Source organism: Carassius gibelio, chromosome B4 (genome assembly GCF_023724105.1).
Source record: "Carassius gibelio isolate Cgi1373 ecotype wild population from Czech Republic chromosome B4, carGib1.2-hapl.c, whole genome shotgun sequence".
NCBI lineage: Eukaryota > Metazoa > Chordata > Actinopteri > Cypriniformes > Cyprinidae > Carassius > Carassius gibelio.
Genome location: NC_068399.1, coordinates 25,450,353 through 25,471,869, shown reverse-complemented (window position 1 = coordinate 25,471,869; position 21,517 = coordinate 25,450,353). Strand labels below are relative to the sequence as shown.

At 36.1% G+C, this 21,517-nt stretch overlaps 1 protein-coding gene across 1 annotated transcript in view; it reads left to right on the top strand.

The window, feature by feature from the left end:
• Positions 1-21,517, top strand: part of LOC127956924 (metabotropic glutamate receptor 8-like) — a 155,033-nt gene that overhangs the window by 104,284 nt on the left and 29,232 nt on the right. The window contains exons 4-7 of the mRNA XM_052555213.1: positions 5,881-6,016; positions 8,521-8,675; positions 9,871-10,008; positions 21,033-21,233. Of these exons, the coding sequence (XP_052411173.1) occupies positions 5,881-6,016; positions 8,521-8,675; positions 9,871-10,008; positions 21,033-21,233 (630 nt within the window). The remainder of the gene's footprint in view (positions 1-5,880; positions 6,017-8,520; positions 8,676-9,870; positions 10,009-21,032; positions 21,234-21,517) is intronic.

The following is a 21,517-nucleotide window of genomic DNA, read 5'->3' as shown; positions in this document are numbered from 1 at the left end:
AGACCGTAATGACTGGGAATCCACTGTCGGTCACTTCTCTCGCTTCAGATTCCAGTGTAACTCCCTAAAAGCCTGAAGGCAATTGATCCGTGCTATAGATGAAGCCTCTGGTGGGTGTATCAGTTACCGCTGCGACTCAGTAAGCATGACCTCAGCATTACCTCAATACTCTTCCCTTAAAAACAAGAGTAAGTATCAGTTCAGTTGAGTTGTAAAGAGAGAAGTTACTGTACTGAATCACCAAAATCCTGTTCTCAGAATCCAATTAGACATGGTCCACCAAGCCCGAGTGAAGAGCTGTATGTCCTTTTCTGTTGTCTAAGGCTCATTTCTACCAGATGCCCCATTCTGAGGCACCATTTCCAATGTGCCTCTGGGCTGCAAAACACAAACTTGTCTTTTTTTAAAGCCACGATGGAGTGTTGAAAGAAGCACTAAGAGTATTTTATGGGTGAAGGGAATGGCACTCTAACTCATACTGATGCAAAGACTCCAGATCAAGTGTGTTTGATGCCAAAGTTTGGTTCATTTTGTTGGTATACAAGCAGTTTTTTTTTTTTTTTTTACAACTATCAAACAGGGCAAGTTTGTTTTTCATAATTGTAACTTTATATTTTATTATTCTTATTTTACTTTTCATAATTAATTTTGTAACTCATGATACAGATTTTTTCTTCTCGCGATTATGACTAATATATATCTCATAATTCTATTTCTCATAACTGATATAATCTCAAAATTACGATTTGATATCTCATCATTTTTTTCTTATTATTCTCTTTAAATCTCATAAGTCTCCATTTATTTCTTACAATTATGACTTTAGATATCATAATTCTGACTTTATATCTCATAATTCCAAAATTATGTCATTCATAATTCTAAATTTATCAACATTTTCTTTAAATCTCAATTAAAATGTGATATTATAATAATAACTTTTCAGATCATAGTTCAGACTTACTTTTTCATCATTGTCTTTATATTTCATAATCACCAGATTATGTCTGGTTCAGTCCAAACAACTGAGGTCTTTACTCAACCCATTGTAGTCCTGCATAAGTGTACAGAAATGTTCTGCATCAAAATGATTGTCATGTTCTTCATGCATTTTACATTCTTCAGCACTGGGTCTTGTGGAGCGGCAGCGTATGGCAGTAAATATGTGGTGTGAAATGCATGGCGTCAGGCACGCGCGTGTGGGTGGATGCGGGTTGTATTCAAACACCTTTGTGATGCGTGTGTGGGTGGAGATGTTGAATAAACACGCTCCCGAAGCTTCTGTGCTCCTTTCATGAGTGAGAAACGCTCCCACATTTGATGTTTGGAGGAACTGACGACCGAATCACCTCATGCAGAGAGCGGAGGAGGTCAGCGCCATGGGGAAACAATACTACACGTGAGGTATTAAGCAGTAAATTTGGGCATTTTTAAACCGCCATTCTAATGCTCGAGTTTTATTGAGCGTTATTGGCTTTGCACGACATCTGGCCCTTCAGAAAGGGTGGAAAACCTCTCAGGGGACAAATTCAGGTGAGGTTTCACCACCTCAGTGGTCCTAAATTTCTCTACACGAGGAAACACACTTTTGTCGCTTAATGGATGGTGTAATAAGCCACAGTAATAACGATTGTGCTGCTGAGTTCTTTGCCATTACCGCCCTGAAACATGCTTTGTCACACAGGCACTAATGTGGAATGAATCAAATCTCCATTAAGCATATGTGTCATGACTCGAGCCCAAATGAATGTTTGTGATTTTCTTGTTTGCATTTCACTTAAAAGGCTCAATATGCATCCCCACCAGAGTGACTGACAATAAATCAACTTCATTGACAGTTTTAGTGACACTTCCTGCCCTGGTTTCTGAGCTTGGTCTGTTTTATAATATTAGTGTCACTGTTTTGGGTATTTGAGCATTTAATTCACTGGATTTTCCAAAAAGTACATTCAAAATGGCTTTAAAACTGTCTTCACTCAGAAATTGCTAGTAAATTTCACAAATAATTGCAAATAAACGGCAAGCAAGAAGTTATATTTATGACTGTATCTCAAAATTCCAACCTTTAATTCTGACTTTTTTCCAAAATTATCATAATTGACTTTGTAAAAATCCCCACTTGGAAATTGCTATTAAATTTCAAAAAAAAAAAAAATGGCAACAAATTTAATTGAATGTGAAATGTTGAAGTTGAATTTGTATCTAATAATTCCAAATGTATTTTTACATTATTCTGTTATTATGTAATTCTGACTTTTTTCATAAAATACTTAGTCTTATAAATCCAAATGTATTTCTCATAATAATGACTATATATCATAATTCCAAACTTATTGGATCTCATAATTACGACTTTATCTCATAATTGACTTTGCATCTCAAAGTAAAATTTTTCTCGTAATTCTGTCTTTATCTCAAAATTCAAATATTTTTTAAAAAGACTAATAGTATTTTCTTGTAAGACTCAATGAGTTAATCTTTATTTACAATTTAGAAATGTTGATTTATATGTGAATCATTTTAGGGGTTGAAAAGCAGGAAAAAATGCTATATTTCAAAAGATAAATTTTATAAAATTTATATAAAAATTGATTTTGTATAGAATGTAAATAGTCTCGAATTACCCAATCGCTTCACTTTGGAAAATGTTCAGTTTCCCAGCAATGGAAATAAATGACAGCATTAGCCAGCCCATGTGTGTGTTTGAGGGGCGACATGCGAGGCTGGATACAATTAATTAATTCATGATTCATAAAGCAGTGAAATCCAATCATTAAAGATTAGCAGAGACGCTGGAGCTCGTCATGTCCCTGATATAGGAGGGATCATTCTATTATCAGACGAGCTGCTTTAATAACTTCAAACTGCTGCTTTAAACAATTAGAGAAGTCGCTGTGGACTTCAAGTATTGTTTTGAAGTGTTGTTTTGAATGAGTGCATGATGGCTTCACAGTTATTCTTTCTGTTCTTACAGAACTAAAAATAAACGGGTATATTTTAATGCAATCCTTCATGCATATTAATTATGTAGTGAGTGACTAATTTCTCGAGCTTGACACTTAGGGCACATGCATTATTCAACAGTAGGTGGAGCTGCTTTTCTCAGTGCTCAAGCCCAAAATCTTCCAGCTCATTCCCTGCAACATGCTGCAATGCTTATGTCTGCTCATGCAATCCATTTATGAGCTTTAGTAAAGCCATGTTTCTCTTCCTCAACGTTAAGCTGAATATGTGTCCTTGCGCAGCACAAAGACTACTGTTTCTGCTATTGAACGCCCAATAAATGGAAAGGCACAGAATGCACAAGGAATTTGGTGTGTTGAAAAGCCACCAAGCTCAGGAATGCTAATTCATTGGCCTTTTGATGTTCTCCCATTTATGGTGCATAAAAGCCTCATTCTGAATTTGGAAAGAGATTTGGAAAGACATCAGTGAGTTAGAAAGACCTGCTCTGTGCCTCGTGTTGTCGATACATTGGTTCGGTAGCGTGACAGTAGCTGCGTGGCAGAAGCTTTTCTTGTAGCTAGCTACTTTTCCCAGCAGGCGGTGTTATAGTGTGATGAATGGCTAATTAAGATGTGTAAATATAATTTGATGGGTGTGTATTTTACAAATATTACTATGTTACATACTCAACAGTTCAATGCGGTTGTCATTTTTTAAATGTTTTTGATAAAAGTCTGTTATGCTTACTAAAGATGCATTTATTTGATCAAAAACTCACAATTCCCAAATCTCATAATTCAAACTTTTTTTCTTCTAGAAAATCGCAAGAAACATAATATACATAATCTAGGAAATGAGCTTACAAAATAAAAATAATCATCATTAATAAGAAAAAAAAACAGTAACATTGTGAAATATTTTCTATATGAATATATTATAAAATATAATTTATTCCTGTGATGAAAAGCAGAATTTTCAATATCATTACTCAAGTCTTCAGTGGCACATGATCTTTCAGAAATCATTCCAATGCTGTCTTTACTCTCACTTTTAAACAATTTAATGCATCTTTGCTAAAATGTGTCCTAGCATCACAGCCTGGCTTTAATGTACTGTAGCATACATTTGAACAAATACCATTTGTGGCCAAAAACGTCACAGAAAAGGCTCTTCTTCATGTTTGGAAATGGCAGCTAATGGGCTAAATAACTGTTTTCTCCGTAGTGTAGCTTCAAGCAAATATCGCACTCCATAAACTCAGAATCATCTTGGATCGGAGGAGGGCATGGACGCAACAGATTGGTGATTACCATTGTGAGAGGCATTAATTAAGGCTAATTAGTATTTGTCATTGTGACAGAACATATAAGAAGCCGCGCTGGTTTGGCATACAACGACACGGCTCGCTGAGGAAAACGCCGGCACTCATTAAATGGACTGTAACAGGAGGAGATTACAGGAGGAAGTCCATCAGTCACCCCCGTTCAGGACGTTAATGGTATAATCGAGCTCTCGAAGGGATGTAGGCTTAGATATTACAGCTTACATTAAATATGAAATATGACCATGTCTACCTCAATATGGCCTGTCAAGACCTGATTTTTGTAAGTCTGTCGTGTTAGGTTTGAATAAATGATGTCAAGCACCTGGAGACAAGATTTGAATGATGGAGCTTGATGGAAAGTACTTCTTTTATGTCCACAACAGCAATCGGTTGTAAATGTTCAAGTCATTTTGACAGACTAACTACAAGACCTTCAAACAGGCAGCAGAAATACCATTGCTTGTGTATTTTTTCTTAATTATATGAAATTTGTTATTGATATTGCTACTCTAATTTTTTGCTTGTTTTCTGATTATTTTACTTTTTAAATGTATTATATGTGTGGGTTTTATTGGTTTACCTTAACCCAGATTAAAATGTACTGCCATTCATAGATTTCAGGTGGGAAAGAAGCCTCTTCTGCCCACCAAGTCTGCATTTATTTGATTAAAAACACAGTAAAAACTGAACAATTTTAAGAAATATTCGAACAATTTAAAATAACTGTTTTCAATTTGAATTTGTTGTAAAACAAATTTTTTTTTTTTCCTTTCATGCAAAGCTGGATTTTCAGCAGCCATTACTTTGCTGTCATTTTGATAAATGTAATAATAATAACAATAAAATAAATAATTAAAAGACAAAAAAAAAAAAAAAAAAAAAATACACACACACACACACACACACACACACACACACACACACACACACACACACACACACACACACATGTATATATACACACACACACACACACACACATGTATATATACACACACACACACACACATATGTAAATTCATAGGATTGTTAAAATGTATTATGAAAATGTATATTTTTCAAGTTTATAATATTATAAAATAAATACAACTGTAATTTATAATAATGTTGAAAGATTTAATGTACAATAACATCAATAATAATATTTAAATATGCTTATTTGCATTTATTATTAAGAGGATGTTGCTTTTTCAGGACACTTTGATAATTAAAAATTTAAAAAGAACATAATTTACAGAAAAATAAATCTTTTTTTACATTAAAAATGTCTTCAATGTCATTTTTTTGATCAGATTAATGCATCATTGTCCAATAAATGAATACTTAATTTTAAAAAAGGCAATTATTTTGTTTTATTGTATGTGTTATCATTATATCCCCCCCCCCCCCCCCACACAAAAAAGGTTAATGTACATTATTGCTAAAATTCTTTTGTTATCATCTGTCTTTGTTCTGGCAAACAGTGTACTGTAGCTATGCATGTTTTAGACTACACCGTCTGAATAAACAGTCCCGACCTCATCACTTGTAAATGGCTGGATTTGGAAAACAAATGTGATTTTGTGTGCAGACTGAACAAAGCCTAATTCTCCGTCTCCGTCTCTGTCTAGGTGGCGTGTGTATCGCACAGTCTCTGAAGATCCCTCGGGAGCCGAGGCCTGGGGAATTCGACAAGATCATCAGCCGCCTCCTGGAGACCTCGAGCGCCCGGGCCGTCATCATGTTCGCAAACGAGGACGATATCAGGTCTCGCCTTTCTGTTCTTGAAAGACATTTCCTGTCTAACTGTTCACTGCTCTCTTAAAGATCTAGCTGAGAAACCTTTTATCACTGCCTTGAGGAAGAAAGGAAAGAGGAAGTAGAAAGGAAGCTGGCTGTGTTCAGAATATAATGCTTGCATAATGAACACTGTTTAGTATACACGGTATACTTTAAACTGCCTACTGATCTTTAAACATAACAACTAAAGCAGCTGAATCTACGGTGGCCGCTGCAGTTCCAGAAAACACCAGAAAAAGCAGCTGCAAACCAAAAAAACATCTTCATCAGTTTGAAAGCAGGTGCTGCAAATGCTCACAACGCAAACAAATAAAGATTTCTCGCGTCTTCAGGTTCCCCACAGTCAGCAGAAGTGAGAGAAAAGGTGTTTATTATGTTTGAAATCTGGATATTTATCTTACAAAAATGCATGTGAACTGCTGACAACAAACGCCCGCTTACCCCATTGAAAGGCTTGGAAGAGCAAGGACATTTTTTTGTATAACTTCGATTGGATTATTCTGAAAGAGGAAAGTCAGAATACATCTAGAATCGGGTAAACCCTTTAAGTATAACCCTGACTCACTTGCATTGCACTGTGGAATGCAGAAAGTTTACTTAAAAAAAAAAAAAGCAGGCATATTAATATAGCAGCATGCTATTCTGCACACAGCCAGTGATATAGAGCGTGGAAGAGGGGAGGAACAGCTACAACAGACTCATTAACACATTTCTCCTAAAGTACCATCCCTCCCAGCAGCCTTTGCTCAGCTCCCGCCTTTATCTCTGTTGCCACCTGTATATCATCCAACTTTACTGCACCTTCATACAGAAGGAAACTAATTAAAAATGCTGGTGAGGACGTAAAGAGCCTGGAGGGAGGGATGCTTTAATTTCCTCCGCGTCTTCAAACTTGCGCTGGTCTTTCCTGAGCGAGTCCCTAAGGTGATGCTCTGTACACTGAGATTTGGCTCTGAACGGACTCAAAAACATTGGCTTTCCTGCCATCTTTACATATGTTTGTTGATATAACAGCTGCTGAGCAGTACAGTATTTATTTATAGACCCCGGAGGAAAATGCTACATTGACCTCATTCTCGTGTTATGTACACTTTTATGGTTAAGAAGTAAATCAATGGTAAGGGCTTATTAATAGATTGACTAAGGGCAGACTGACTAGTTCCCACTGTGAATTCAAACACTATATTTTTCATGATTAAAGACATTTTATTAATCATAATTATTTTACTTGAATTATTTATAAACTTAACTAAAGTTAAAAAATATATATATACTAATTTTAAATAAAGCCTATAAATATATTACAGTAAAACTAAAATAACATTGATTTGAGTTGTCAAATGTTTTTTTTCCAAGCATATAAAATATTATTTTAATTAGTTTTTAATCATTTTTTTTGCAATGTACATAAAAAAGGGCCAGTTTAAGTGTATTTTTTTGTTATCTGTAATACATTTTTTCTAAAATAACTAAAACTGAAATGGAAAATGAATTAAAACTAAAAAGACATACTAAAAAACTAGTAAAAATTACAGCGACAAAAATACTAAAACTTTAACTAAAATTAAAATAATAACTGAAAATGCGAATTCAATTAATTACATTTGTAACTAGTGAATTACTTAATTATTAATTAAACTAATACAATGTATGTGTAAACAATAGTATCTCAATTAACTGATCCAACTTATCAAATAATTGATCAAATATTTTGTAATAATATAACCTAAATTAACAATTAGGTTTAACTACAATAAAAAAATAAAATAAAATAAAAATATTAGAATAACTACAATTTAATGAAATTTTTTTTTTTTTTTTTTTTACAAATTATCAGCTGAATGTCTTTCTTGAATAATTGATCTGACTACAAAAAAAAAAAAACCTTTGGGTTAAAAAATTATTGTATATATTCAAACAAACAAAATCTCTCTTTTTTATATTATATGTAGATTTTTATTTAATAGATGATAAGCGTTTACTTTGATGCTACATCAGACCTTTCCATTAAACATTGGTTTCCACAATTTCATGTTTTGGATGTGGCCTTCAGTGACAATATGGTAAGTCCTAATCCTCAGTTACTTTCGCTCTTTCCAGTAGCTTCTCTCGTCATGTTTGACAGTGACAGAATGTGCTAGCAGCTTGACAGCGCTCCTGTCCTCTCTCTCAAATCCCTCTCAATAAAATATATACACAATACATGAGTGAGCAGTGGACAGCTGGAAAGGACCTTCTCGAGGCTGACCATAGAAATCCCAGCTTTAGATCTCCAGGGCCCAGCCGAGTCTCTGCCGTGAGTGAGGATCGAGAGCGTCTTTATTTGAATATCAGTCAAACAGATGTCAGCAGCTCCTGACGTACATTTATCTGAACCGCAGATAAGATACAGCGCAGCGTCAGGCGTGAGAGATGGATGTGCTGGCGGTGTTTGTTGTTTGAAGCTGATTTATCATTGTTTATGTCTGCAGACGAGTACTGGAAGCTGCCAAGAGGAGCGACCAGACGGGTCACTTCCTGTGGGTGGGGTCTGACAGCTGGGGCTCCAAGATCTCACCGGTCATTCAGCAGGAGAGAGTGGCAGAAGGAGCCATTACCATCCTGCCCAAACGTGCCACGGTGGAGGGTACGTACATCTGAAAACATGTAACTGACTAAAGCACTCCTGTTCAAAAAAAAAAGAAAATGGGGTTTTTTTTGTTTTTTTTTTCACCAAGGCTGCATTTATTGGCTCGAAAATACAGCAAAAACATAAAAAAACTGTCAAATATTATCGAAATTAAAAATAAATATTTCCAATTTGGATATGCTTAAAATTTAATTTATTCCTGAGATGCAAAGATGAATTTTCAGCATCATAACTCCAGTCTTCAGTGTCACATGATCCTTCAGAAATCATTCTAATATGCTGATTTGCTGCTCAGCAAACATTGCTTATTAACAATGTTGAAAATAGTTGTGCTGCTTACTATTTTCTTGTGAAAACCGTGATACGTTTTTTTCAGGTCAAAAGAACTGCATTATTTAAAACATAAATATTGTGTAACCTTATAAACGCCCAAACTTTTAAACTGTAGTGCATATGTGACAATTGTTCAAAAATATAAAGTTTTAGTAACAGAAATAAACAAAATGATTACTATTTAGAACCAGTTTCAATGATCACCAAACTGTAAGAAATAAAGCCTTAAGTTATGGCAAGACATACAAATTTCAATATATTCAATATTATTTTATTCCTTTGTCAGTTCATGTCTACTTGACAAAAATCTTAAGTCATCTCAACATCAAAAAGTGTCTCTCTCTATATAAATTCCTGCTATTAGTCCACTATTAAATAAAGTTTATTTACTTTCCTGTTCAGAAGTCAACAATCATAGAGAACTGATTTACTTGCATTGCAGTTTAGGAGTTTAGTTAGTGTGCATCTCATCTTCTCTAGATTGCATCGCTCGGACTTGGCGGAGATATTTTTTCCTGCTCTCCAATGGTGTCACACAAGCATTGTGAACAATTAGCATCATGGTCTGACACTTAATACCATATCCATCCGAGCCTCCTCCTGGTCGTTGTCTGCACTCAAGTAATCATAGCGCTGTCCCTCCAGCGCCGGCTCTCAGGCCTGCAGGCACCAGTTCGGGAATAGACCCACCAATTAGAGCACTTTTGTCAGAACACATTGTATAATTGTGTCTGTGGGGACAGGGATTAGATGCAGACATCCAGACAGGAATCCCGGCGAGGATTTGCGCATGCTCTGCAAATGTGTGTCATTCTTTCAGATGCTTATCGTCTTGTTTTCTTCACCTCTCTCTCCTCAGCGTTCGATCGCTACTTCCGGAGCCGCTCGCTCTCCAACAACAGAAGAAATGTGTGGTTCGCTGAGTTCTGGGAGGAGAACTTTGGATGCAAGCTGGGGATGCATGGCAAGCGGCCAGGAAGCCTTAAAAAGTGCACTGGTAGGATTTATCTATTATTCCGTCCATTTTTTTGTGTTCACTGATTCATATTTAAAAAGGGTGTTGGTTTTTAATGAATATTTGTTTAAAATGTACTCACTCTCAAGCAGTCTTAGATGTAGATGCGTTTGTTTCTTCATCAGATTTGTAGAAATGTAGCATCACATAAATTGCTCACCATTTGGATGCTCTGCAGTGAATGGGTGCCGTCAGAATGAGAGTCCAAACAGCTGATAAGAACATCACAATAATCCACAAGTAATCACCCTAGTCCAGCTATGAATGTCCTGTGAAATGAAAAGCTGTGTGTTTGTAAGAGTCCTCTATCCATTATATTGCTTTCGGCAGTGAAAACGTTGTCTTGTCTGAATCAGGAGGGAAAATCTGCACAGATCATGTAGAGAAAACAGTCCAAAATAGTTCTAAACAAATATGTTGGTGGATTTTGATATGAAAGAATATGAGAGAGGATGGATATTTTCCCTGGAGGAAGTGTTATTATGGACTATGAACTGTAGAAAAAATGTTTTTTTTTTTTTTTACAAGCATTAATTAATGCACTGGAGTTTAGTGGATTACTTGTGGTGGACTACTTGTGATGTTTTTATCAGCAGTTTTGATTCTCATTCTGACGGCACCCATTCACTGCAGTGCATCCACGAGCTCATCTACTGTACATCTTGGATGGCCTGAGGGTAAGTACATTATCTGCAAATGTTCATTTTATTCCTTTAAAAGGAAAATGCAACAAAAGCGAAACGGTCTGTGTGAAGCTTAAGCGTGTTGCTTTGTATGGACAGGAAGTGTCACATCTCTGGAAGGCTGTCAGGTGCCACAGCTTGAGCAGTCAATGCAAATAAAGTGTGTTCCCGTTGTAAGCCTCCAGACAGATGTCTGGGTGACATTTGGACCATTTCCAGTGTCTGACTTCATTGAACCTTTCTTTCCTCTCTCATGTCTCATAAGAGGCCACATGTGTTCTTGTGTGAAAAACAGCGAGACGGATATCAACATAATTTAACAGAAGGCATGTTTATGGGTACATTAACTCTCATTTCACAGAGTTGTGTTAGATTTTCTTACTTGTTTGGTAAAGTTGCAATTCTAAACATTCGATTGCTTTGTGAAATCTGACCCTCTTCCAGATTCATCTGATTGGTCCATTGATTAAATATATATATATATATATATACATATATATATATATATATATATATATATATTAAGGGTAATAATAATAGTAGTAATCTTTATTATTATTATTAAATTGTTTTTATTGTGCTAGCACTATTTTGTGTAATTCAGAATAACTTCATAAATTATTAATGAAGATAAATCAACAATGAACAATATAATTGTTTTTTTAAATTAAGTTAATGTAGCTTAACAAGTGCTTTTCATTTATTTGTTTATTTTTAAATAATGATACATTAACATAAATGATAATGAATTAACCATTTTTGTAAAGTGTTACAAAAATCATTTCTCTATTGGTTGTGAAAACCCTTAATAAAAATAACAATAACTAGTATTAGTGTTTAAAAAAATAATGTGAGCGGATTTCTGCATTTGTATCAGTGTGCCGGGGGGGTGTTGTAACAACAATAGGGAACCAATCTGTTGTCAGCCTGGAGCTGCCTGTCGACACACACACACACACACACACACACAGACTGGTCAGATGGAGAGGAAGCTCAGTGTGTGTCGTGAGTCACTGCACTAATTTGAGGGCAGCACAGAGCGCATGACGCAGAGAAGATCTTGTCTACCTGAGTGCGTCACTGCTCATGAGAGACTTCTACAATCCTACAACCTCACGCAACAAAATGAGCCCAGACAAACCAGGGTCAGACTAACAAAGTGACCGTGACCGTGTCGGTCAACAGAGCCTGAACATCCACCTTGAGCTGCAACATTAGAATTCAGAGAACACAGCCATCTGCTGAGGCGCATGTCAGCAGATTTTAAAGGAATAGTTCACCATGACACCATGCAATATGTAGATGAGTTTGTTTCTTCATCTGATTTGGAGAAATGTAGCATTCCATCACTTGCTCACCAATGGATGCTCTCAATGGGTGCCGTCAGAATGAGAGTCCAAACAGCTGATAAATACATCACAATGATCCACAGCACTCCAGTCCATCAGTTAACATCTTGAGAACAGAGGCTTGTTTGTATGAAACAAAATTCATCAAGACATTTTTAAATTCAAACTATCGCTTCCTGTTAAAATACAATACGTCTATTCTTATTGATTTCTCCAATGGAAATCGTTGTATTACAGTCTGTTTCAAGGTTTACAACCTTAACCTTTTTTTGTTTTCATACAGGCAATGATATGTAAATGTGAGTGCTAATATGTTAATAAACTGATGTTCGTGCAGCTTAGTTGCAGATGGAGCTGCAATGCTAACATTAGATTATCTCGACACTGCACATTAAACTTTTATTGTTTCAAATGAGCAGGAAAATCCACAATACGACTGACTGTATAATACAAAAAGAAATAACACACTCAGAGCAGAGCTGCTATTAAATCTACAATATAGAGGAGAATGAAATTTACTCTGAGCTGTAAGAAAGCCATTGTGAGTGACACAGGATTTTAATGTCTCTGTGAATGTCTCTTAGAAAAGTGCACCAGGGGAATGAATGCAACCCTCTGCTTCTATATGAGAAAACTTCCACCACGTCTGATAGAATGTGCTTGACATAATGAACATAATTTTGCATCACACACACCTTGTGAAGTCTCAGTCATTCGCAGTATGAGTTGTTTTTTGCACATGAAACAGGAACAGCACCATCGGGAAAGCAGAAAACTTCATCACACTCTTTCTTCAAACACACAAACAATTCATCACACCCAGCAGTCCTCAGCAAAGCTGGAACTTAGTTGTAGCAGATAAATATGGAAGCTTGTTTCCTCCATGGGATTAAAATTAAAGATAACTGATCACTTTTTCCCTTCTGTGTCCAAATTTTCCGAGTGCGCAACAGTAACTAAGGGGGCGGGGCTTACAATTAGGTCAATTGCAAGTTTACATCAATTCTGCCTTTTTTCTTAAAATTATGACATTTTTTTCTTTACATCGTTAAATTTTTTTTTCTTGCAGTGTTAATTTTTTTTTGTAATTCTGAGTTTAAATATCAGAATTGTGTTTACATCTCACAATTCTAAGAAGAAGAGTCAGAATTGTAAGATAAGTCGCAATTCTTAGAAAGTCAGAACTCTCCCAATTTTAAAAAGGTTTAACTCTGACTTGTGCCATAGAATACAGAGTTTAAATCTCACAACTGTAACACCCCCCCCCCCCCAAGAGTTCTGTTTACATTTTACAATTCTGAGAAAATTGTGTAAAAAGTCACAATTACCTTTTCTTTTTTTTTTCTCTTAAATCTTGTTGTGTTGCATTGTGTTGTTATGTTATGTATTATTATACAGATTTGATTCCAGAGCAAATTTACTGAAAAATAAAGTATATAAACTATAAACACATTTTATCATCATATAACGGAAGAACATTTGCTTTTTGATATGTTTTCATTTGTTTAAACGTGTATTTGTTTAATGTTTACTCTGTATGCAGCATCATCTTTGTGCTTGTTTTGCAGTGTGTTTTACTGAATGAAGGACCGAGGTCAGTGTGGCGAGCACAATGAATGGAGTTTGTAGTAGCAAAAAATGCCAGGTGCATTTTTAATGTCGCATTACAACGATATGCTTTAATGATAAATTACATTCGAATTAAAGCTACATGCTTTAATGCCTTAATGTAATCATCACTGTATGTGCTGGTTTACATATATTTATCTATACACATATATGAGAGATTTGTTTAGTCAGATCTGACTTAATTTGTTCAGCTTGGTTTTTACAGGCCATATGAAAATAATGATTGCACAATGAATAACGACAGCTTCAGCTGCCTAATTGATATCGTTCTGCTCTCATTATGAAGCTTCCCTCCACTTCCCATCGGATGTGGGAATGTTATCGACAGGCTGCCACAGCTGATGCAAACCTCTCTCATTTTAATGCATGCAGTAGCTCAAGCCACGAGGCCAGTGTCACATACTAAAAGAAATGAAGCATTGGACTCATAATGCAGGTCATGTGTGCAGAACCAAGGGACACTGAGCCCAGGGCTGTGTTTTTATAACCATGTTTAAGCTTAGGGAGACGTGGGTAATGAAAACGGACTAACAGAGCACTTTTGGTGTTTGCTAAGGGTAAGCATCACGGTTACTAGTGTTCAGAATGAGGCTTAGGGAATTGACAAGCTATCTAACCTTAAATATGAAGCCTCTGCATTTTACACATTTTTGTGCTCCAGACATGAATTATTCCTCAAATCATGTGTCGTGCTAATAATTTTTTTGTTTGTTTTCAAATCTCTCTCTCTCTCTCTGATGCTATTTCAGTTCATTTTTTCAGTGTATATGCGGTTGGATATTATAACCAGTCTATGAATATATTTCCCAGGCGTCCGCTCGTCTCCATCTACTCTACAGAGTGATGGAGACTCTTTACAAGCAATCAGGCCTCTTTAATTACACTGCTGCTGTGCTCCGTGTCACTTGTGATTGATTCCACGCCAGCAGATTGTTTTCCATGTTGATGATGCAAAGGTCACGATTCCGCCCTCCTCTCATTAATGAAGTCGTCAGAGAGTGCGCTCTATACTCTTGTTTGTGTGTTTCTGCACCTGTGGTGGAAGTTATTGTGCAACTAACAGCCCTTGTTTACTCACTCATTGACCTAATGAGACAACATCTGCATCTTCAGTCCAGACGAGCCTGGCGTTTCAGCTCCGCTTCACTGTCTTCAGTCATTAGACATATCGACGCTGGCAATCGATGGCTTCATTTAGAAAACAGTGGTATAGAAGACCTGTGTGTTGTATTTAATGTCTGAGCTGTGTAGGATCACCGGAGCGCTGAGAGCCTCACGGCAGCACAGCCATCGCTGTCTACAAGAATGAGTCTATAAATATTTGAAATGACACTTCTGTCCACGGCTGAAGTGTCTTTGGATGTGAAAGAGCTTTTGTTTTTGTCCTGACAGGACTGAGGCGGGTACATAAAGATTTAAAAAACACTTCACAAAGATACGGATGCGCATTAGTGTTGACATGGGCGGAGAGAAAATTGTGCCGCTGTTTACCCAAGAGCCGATCCGTCCCTTCAGCCGCTTGATTGTAGGGATTTCCACATCATGCAGAGTTGTGCTTTTATTTAGTTATTTATATCATCTACAGCATTCAAAAGCACTGAGGGTTTGAAGAAGATCACACTGATGCATAGGAGATTGTGCTCGGCTTTATGGGTTTATAGTCTGTCAAAAGATTTTGATTTGGATCAGTGTTATTTTATACTAAAATAGGTTTTAGCGATAATTTGAACCTTAGTTTGAATTTTATTGTGTTTTTGTTATTTTTGTTTTAGATATATATATATATATATATATATATATATATATATATATATATATATATATATATATATATATATATATATACAGTTATTTTAGTGCATCGAGCATTTGTACATTTAGTAACATTTAAAATAACAAATGTGAGAAATGCCTTGGCAACTAGATGAATGTTAGTATTTTTGTGTGAAAAAAATGTGTTCAACAAATTTACTATTATTAATGTGTTAAAATATGTTATAAATATGAATTATTATTGTAAGTAAATGTTAAACACTTTTATCAACATGTTGTTTTTAAAAATGCGATTTTACTTAATAAATATTAATTCCTAAATAAAAGTATAAAATTATTAATTTGACTAAATGTATAATTTTTTCATTAAAGAAGTATTATGGGTAAATAAATAATTAAATATATAATTACATTTCCCAACCTTGAACTTCTGAATGATCATTTATATTATAATATATATATATATATATATATAATCTTAATACACAAGTAATAGTCAGCGACTGAACAAGTATTTTATTTGGGACACATGCATGTTACTGGTCTGATTTAATGATAAAATATTAACCCTTGAGGTGCTGTTTATAACTGTTTTGAAGTTTGTGACTCTTCACAGACTGTCCTACAAATCCAAACTCTTTCCATCTCATCTTCTTGGTTGTAAGGTTCTTGTTCTCACTCCATCTCGGTCGCACTGACAACGATTCGCAGTGACAAAGCAACTGGAAGTCATTCATTTTCAATGAGAGCTGGTCATTTGAGGAGACGTGAGCTGCAGCAGCAGCTAGTGATGTGACAAGTTCATTTTATGCAAAAATGATGCAGTGACTAGTTGAGTAGGAATGCTCTCTTTAACTTTACAACATATAAGGATGAGGTGCTATTGCAGTGCTGTGCATCCGAAACTCCAGCTCAGAATGCAACAGTGAACAAACTCCCATGTGCATCTGATACAAAGACAAAGAAATGTTTCTTTATCTCCCTAAATAACAGCACTATTAGCTCTCGCTGGGAAACAGGCATGCCATTATTTGCTGAACGATGGAAGTCTGACGTTCTCGGCTGAACTGAGAGTTTTGTGGTTCATCTTCGCGCTTGTGAAGATCACGCACTCTCTTCAGACTCATTGATCTCTCAGACATAAGAGTGCTAGTCTTCTCAGACGGGAGACATAATGGAGTAAAGGGTTTTTTGAAGACGGCAGGCGGTGTTTGGAGTGCCATGCTGTGAATGCTAAAAGAGCTGCTTTTTTCCCATCATGCCCTCCAAAACCCGGTGTCAAGCTGGAATTCACATCCTCGAGTTTTATTACAACATCCTCTGGCCTTGTGACATGCAGTTTTAACCCTGTGACAGACATTTGTCTCTCTTTTCAGTGTGCAGTGCTGGACTTGCTTTAACCTGGCAGATTAAAGTCAAACCAGAATATAATACGATCCATCCATCCATTCTGGTGAGCAATGGGGAAAAAAGAGAATGATTCAGATCTTCGTCTGCTTCCTTGGAAGCATTCGTTTGTTTGTTTTTAAGGGGAGCACAAATGTAGAAGTTTACTATCACGAAAGCATGTCTTGTTTATATTTTACCTAAAAATCCCTAATTTACATAAAGAAAATGAAGCCTAATTTTGATACATTTACATTCTTAAATGTTTAGACATGATTAAAAGTTACAATATTTTCATCATCATAAGCACACCAGTAATTCTAGGTTAATGTCACACATTAAGATATTTTCTTTTATTTATTTAGTTACTGTAGTTTGTTAGTTAGTTCTAGTTTCCATAAAAATGCAATGCAGATATATATTGTTTTATTTGTAAAATAAAATAATAAGTTGAAGGTTGTGCCACAATAATACAATGATATATAAATACTTATTTAGCTAAATATCCTTTTTACTGTTCATATCAATTCATTATTTTTGTGATTGATATTATTTAATTTTGTGTTTATTTGTGCTTGATCATATATGTAACTGTATATTTTAATTAAATAAATCACAACAATGGGAAATTGAGGTGGGGATGTGCATTGTAGGCAGAACATTATTTGAAACATATTCTCTCATTAGGTTTTGTAGTATATGAGCTGGACATGTTTCATGAGGTTCCTCCCCATCTGTGCATTGCTCATAATTTTTCTTTTTTATTTCTCCGTATCGCCTCGTGCACTGAAAGCAATGAATCCGCTCTCTGTGTGTGCTGCGCTGTGTAATTTACTTCCCTGACTGAGTCGTAATTAAAACCCAGCGTGCTCAGTTGGGACTCGCACCTTGCCGTGGTTCTGCTGAAATAAACGCACGAGCATGACGTCCCGTGCAGACGCCACACCTGGCTGCTCCAGCTGACGAGACGAATCCGACTGTTGTTAGATTGGTGTCAAGAGCTCAGCTGGTCTCGCCTTCCCAGCAAACCGTATCCCAGCAAGCCCTGGAGAGCACGAGGTGGCAGAACCTCAGCCGAAACTCTTAATGCGATTTCACGCTCTGTCTTATTGCCAACAATAAGACTAGTCTCTGGTGCTGCGTGTGCTTTGACTCTTTCTTCCACGAGCTGCGCGCTTACACAAAAACTAACCTGCTGAAAATTATACAGGGGAGAAAGGTTCCAAATAAAATAACTGATGTCAGGATGTGTTTATCCTTTCCTCAAATAAATCCGAGCTGCTGAAAAACACGTATCGGAGCAGTGACAGCAAACAGGGCCGCCGCGTGATCCGTAATGACTCGGGGAAAGAGGGCATCGGGTCTCGGACAGCATGAGTGTCAGTCTCATTCTGAAGTTCAGGAATCCCATCAGCTTGGAGAAATTGCAGTGATGGGTTCAGAAATGTGCTCTCCAGTGGCTGTCTGGAAGCCGGTCAGACGCATTGGCTTTTTGGGCTGTTTTGCAGCGGACATAAGCAGACTTTTTCATTTTTAAGTACTTTATCAGATATGTAATGTGTTAATAAAAATTGCCTTTTTGCTATTTCAAGCTGCATTTAAGTATATCTTGTGATATTATTATTATTCATTGGGAAAGATGTTGCTTGAGAACACATTTAGAAATACATTACATATTTGCACATTTAATCTTCACTTATTGATATTTTTAATTTAAAATCTAATTGTCCCCTGTTGGTAATTAAAAAAAATAATTACCAGAAAACAAATTAAAGCAATAAAAAGAGGATGCTTTACGTGATGCTCAATGTTTCTGTTTTATAGAATTTAAATGTTTTTACATGGTTGACTGATTACATTTTTTAATCATATATTTTTTTATAATGTTAAATTGAATTTGAAAATCAAGAAGAGAGATCTTGCTAATTCACCTCACCCACATTATATTCATATGTAATTTTTATTTATGTATTTATTTGTTATTTATTTTATGTATTTATGCATTTATTTATTTTATATATACAAAAATATTTGTCAATATTTGATTTATATTGTAGTAATATTAATATGCATATGTATTGATATGTTAATATGTTTATGCATATTAATATTAACAGTTTATACATCAATATTTACATTTAATCTAAATTAGTATATTTATTTATACAGTAAGTAGAAGCCAGGAGCATAAGGAGGGCACAGGCCAAAAAAACTCTCATATATAATAATAAATTATATTTTAAATAAATAAAATAAACACACACACACACACAAATGAAATAACGTGTCTGGAATTTTTTTGGAGTTTTATATATTTTTACAGATACAGTCCATGTATAATACGCATGCTTTGCAGGTCTGTCATTTGTTTGCAGATGCAATGATTTATTTCTTATTTTAGCTTTAAAAACAGCCCTGAACGCTTCAGATCAAGTGCTGATGCTGACTGATGTTTTTCCAAGCTTGGCTTGAGTAATGCAGTCAGATGTGCATATATTATGTAGCCGAAGTGTCCTCATTAGCATAAGATGGCATATAGAATGGTGATTATTGTCTCGATGTTGGCACATAGAGACGTAACTCAGAGAAAGAGAAAGAAAAAGTTGGAAAACGGACAATTTGTGCATATTCATGACACTGCCAGTCATTACGATCTGCTCTGAATTCAAGCCAGATATTGTTCTTTTTCTACCAGACTCTCAGCCTGCTACAAAACTATAGAGAGAGGAAACTATTTCATCTTTTCTACACTAGTTCTCCAGAGATAGAAGGGAAATGTGAGCAGGTCTTTGATGAAAGGGAGGGAATTTAATTTGTGCCACTAATTGACATTTAATTTCGACTCTTGTTAGTCTCATTAAGCTGTCCGTCATCCATGCAGCCATCAATCACTCAATAAGCATCCGTTTTTTTCTGTTCCTGCACAACAGAGACACAGAAAAGCCTGCACACATACCGTAATAAGCATAAAAACAGGACATTGTTGTATGATTATTGTATTATCACTCAAAGCCCCTCAGCTCCAGCTCTGAATCGAGGCAGCGTGTGAACTTGTGTTTTGTGGCACTGCTGGTTTCGGCTGCTTGTGAGTAATCGCTCATGGTTCTACGTTTCCTCATTTGTAAGTTGCTTTGGATGAAAGCATCTGCTGAATGAATAAATTTACAACAAACAATAGCCAAATGCTGTTGTATTCATGGTTGATAGTATACTAGCTCTCTATTTACTGAATACGGCAATATTATTATATTATATTATTATTTTATTATTTAAAATTATATATAATATATTCAGGATTATGTACATTTTCTATTTGTGTTTTAATTATTTTATTACATTGCTTATACTATATTATACATTATAATGTATTATATGTTATTTGTTTTAAATATTCACACGTAGGCTTCCAGCAAGTGTTTCTTTTCCAACACTGTTCATTTTGAATGGTTTGTCGTTGTGGAGGTGTAACCCCAAATAAATCTGACGGTCACCTTGTTTTGACACTGGGAGTCCGTTTTCTTTGGCCTGTTGTTCTGTGTGTTGTATTAATCACACTGTTCAGGTTGGGTAATCCGTCTAGTTTTTGGACGACCGAATGCATCATTTTCCCATTGCTCTGAAAGTGCTATAAAAGTGGATTGGATTTCATTTACAGGAGCCTATTAATTCCTCGCTGACAGCGGAAACGACGGAGGACTCCAGGTCTTGCTAATTCACCTTGCCCACGTTTTATTTATCCTTCCTTGTGTCATAAACGTGGTGGGAGAAGAGAGATCTTCCCGGAGGCATCCGATGCTAAAATACACCAAGTTGGAAAGCGCTCTGATGATTATGAGAGAAATAATCATAGATGCCCGAGCCAAATTCAATTTTCGCACAACAACAGCTGGAATATTTGTTGCGAACGCCAGCCGTGATATTGCTTTTCCCGTCTCGAGAGATATGGAAGACAATATTGTTTTGCAAAGAACACATTTTTGCTGTTTTAACGTGCAAAACGTGTGCATCCGATGGCCAGTGCACGCGCCTCCTCAAGGGTTTGATTAGCTAATTACTCTAATGAGTGGATACATTTGAGAAACATTAAATAGCAATTTATTAAGAAGAGAATGACTGCATCTGCAAGAGTGGATTTTCCAAATGAAAGTGTTTGTTGAGGATGTGTGTTTTGTATGTGTTGGTGCAGGTCTGGAGAAGGTGGGCCGTGACTCCAGTTACGAGCAGGAGGGGAAGGTGCAGTTTGTGATGGATGCGGTTTATGCCATGGCACACGCGCTTCACCGCATGCACAGGGACTACTGCTTCGGGTACCCCGGCCTCTGCCCCCGCATGAGCAATATCAACGGAAAGGAGCTGCTGGGATACATCCGGAACGTTAATTTCAATGGTGAGTGCTTGGATCTTCAACTGAACAACAATCAGAAATGTTCACAAGTCGCAGTCTTTCAGGGCCGAGTCTAAATCAAGTTTCAGGAGCACTGTTCATGAATTTAAATCGGTCAAGGGCGAGTCAGCTTTCGGTTTCTGCCTATAATGCTTAACTGATACTTTAGTTGTAAATACCGTTAAAAAGTTTGGGCTCAGAAATGCAATTTTTAATGGAATAAATTCTTATTTTTATTCAGAAAGGATGCATTAAATATGCTAAAAAAATACAGTAAAGACATAAAA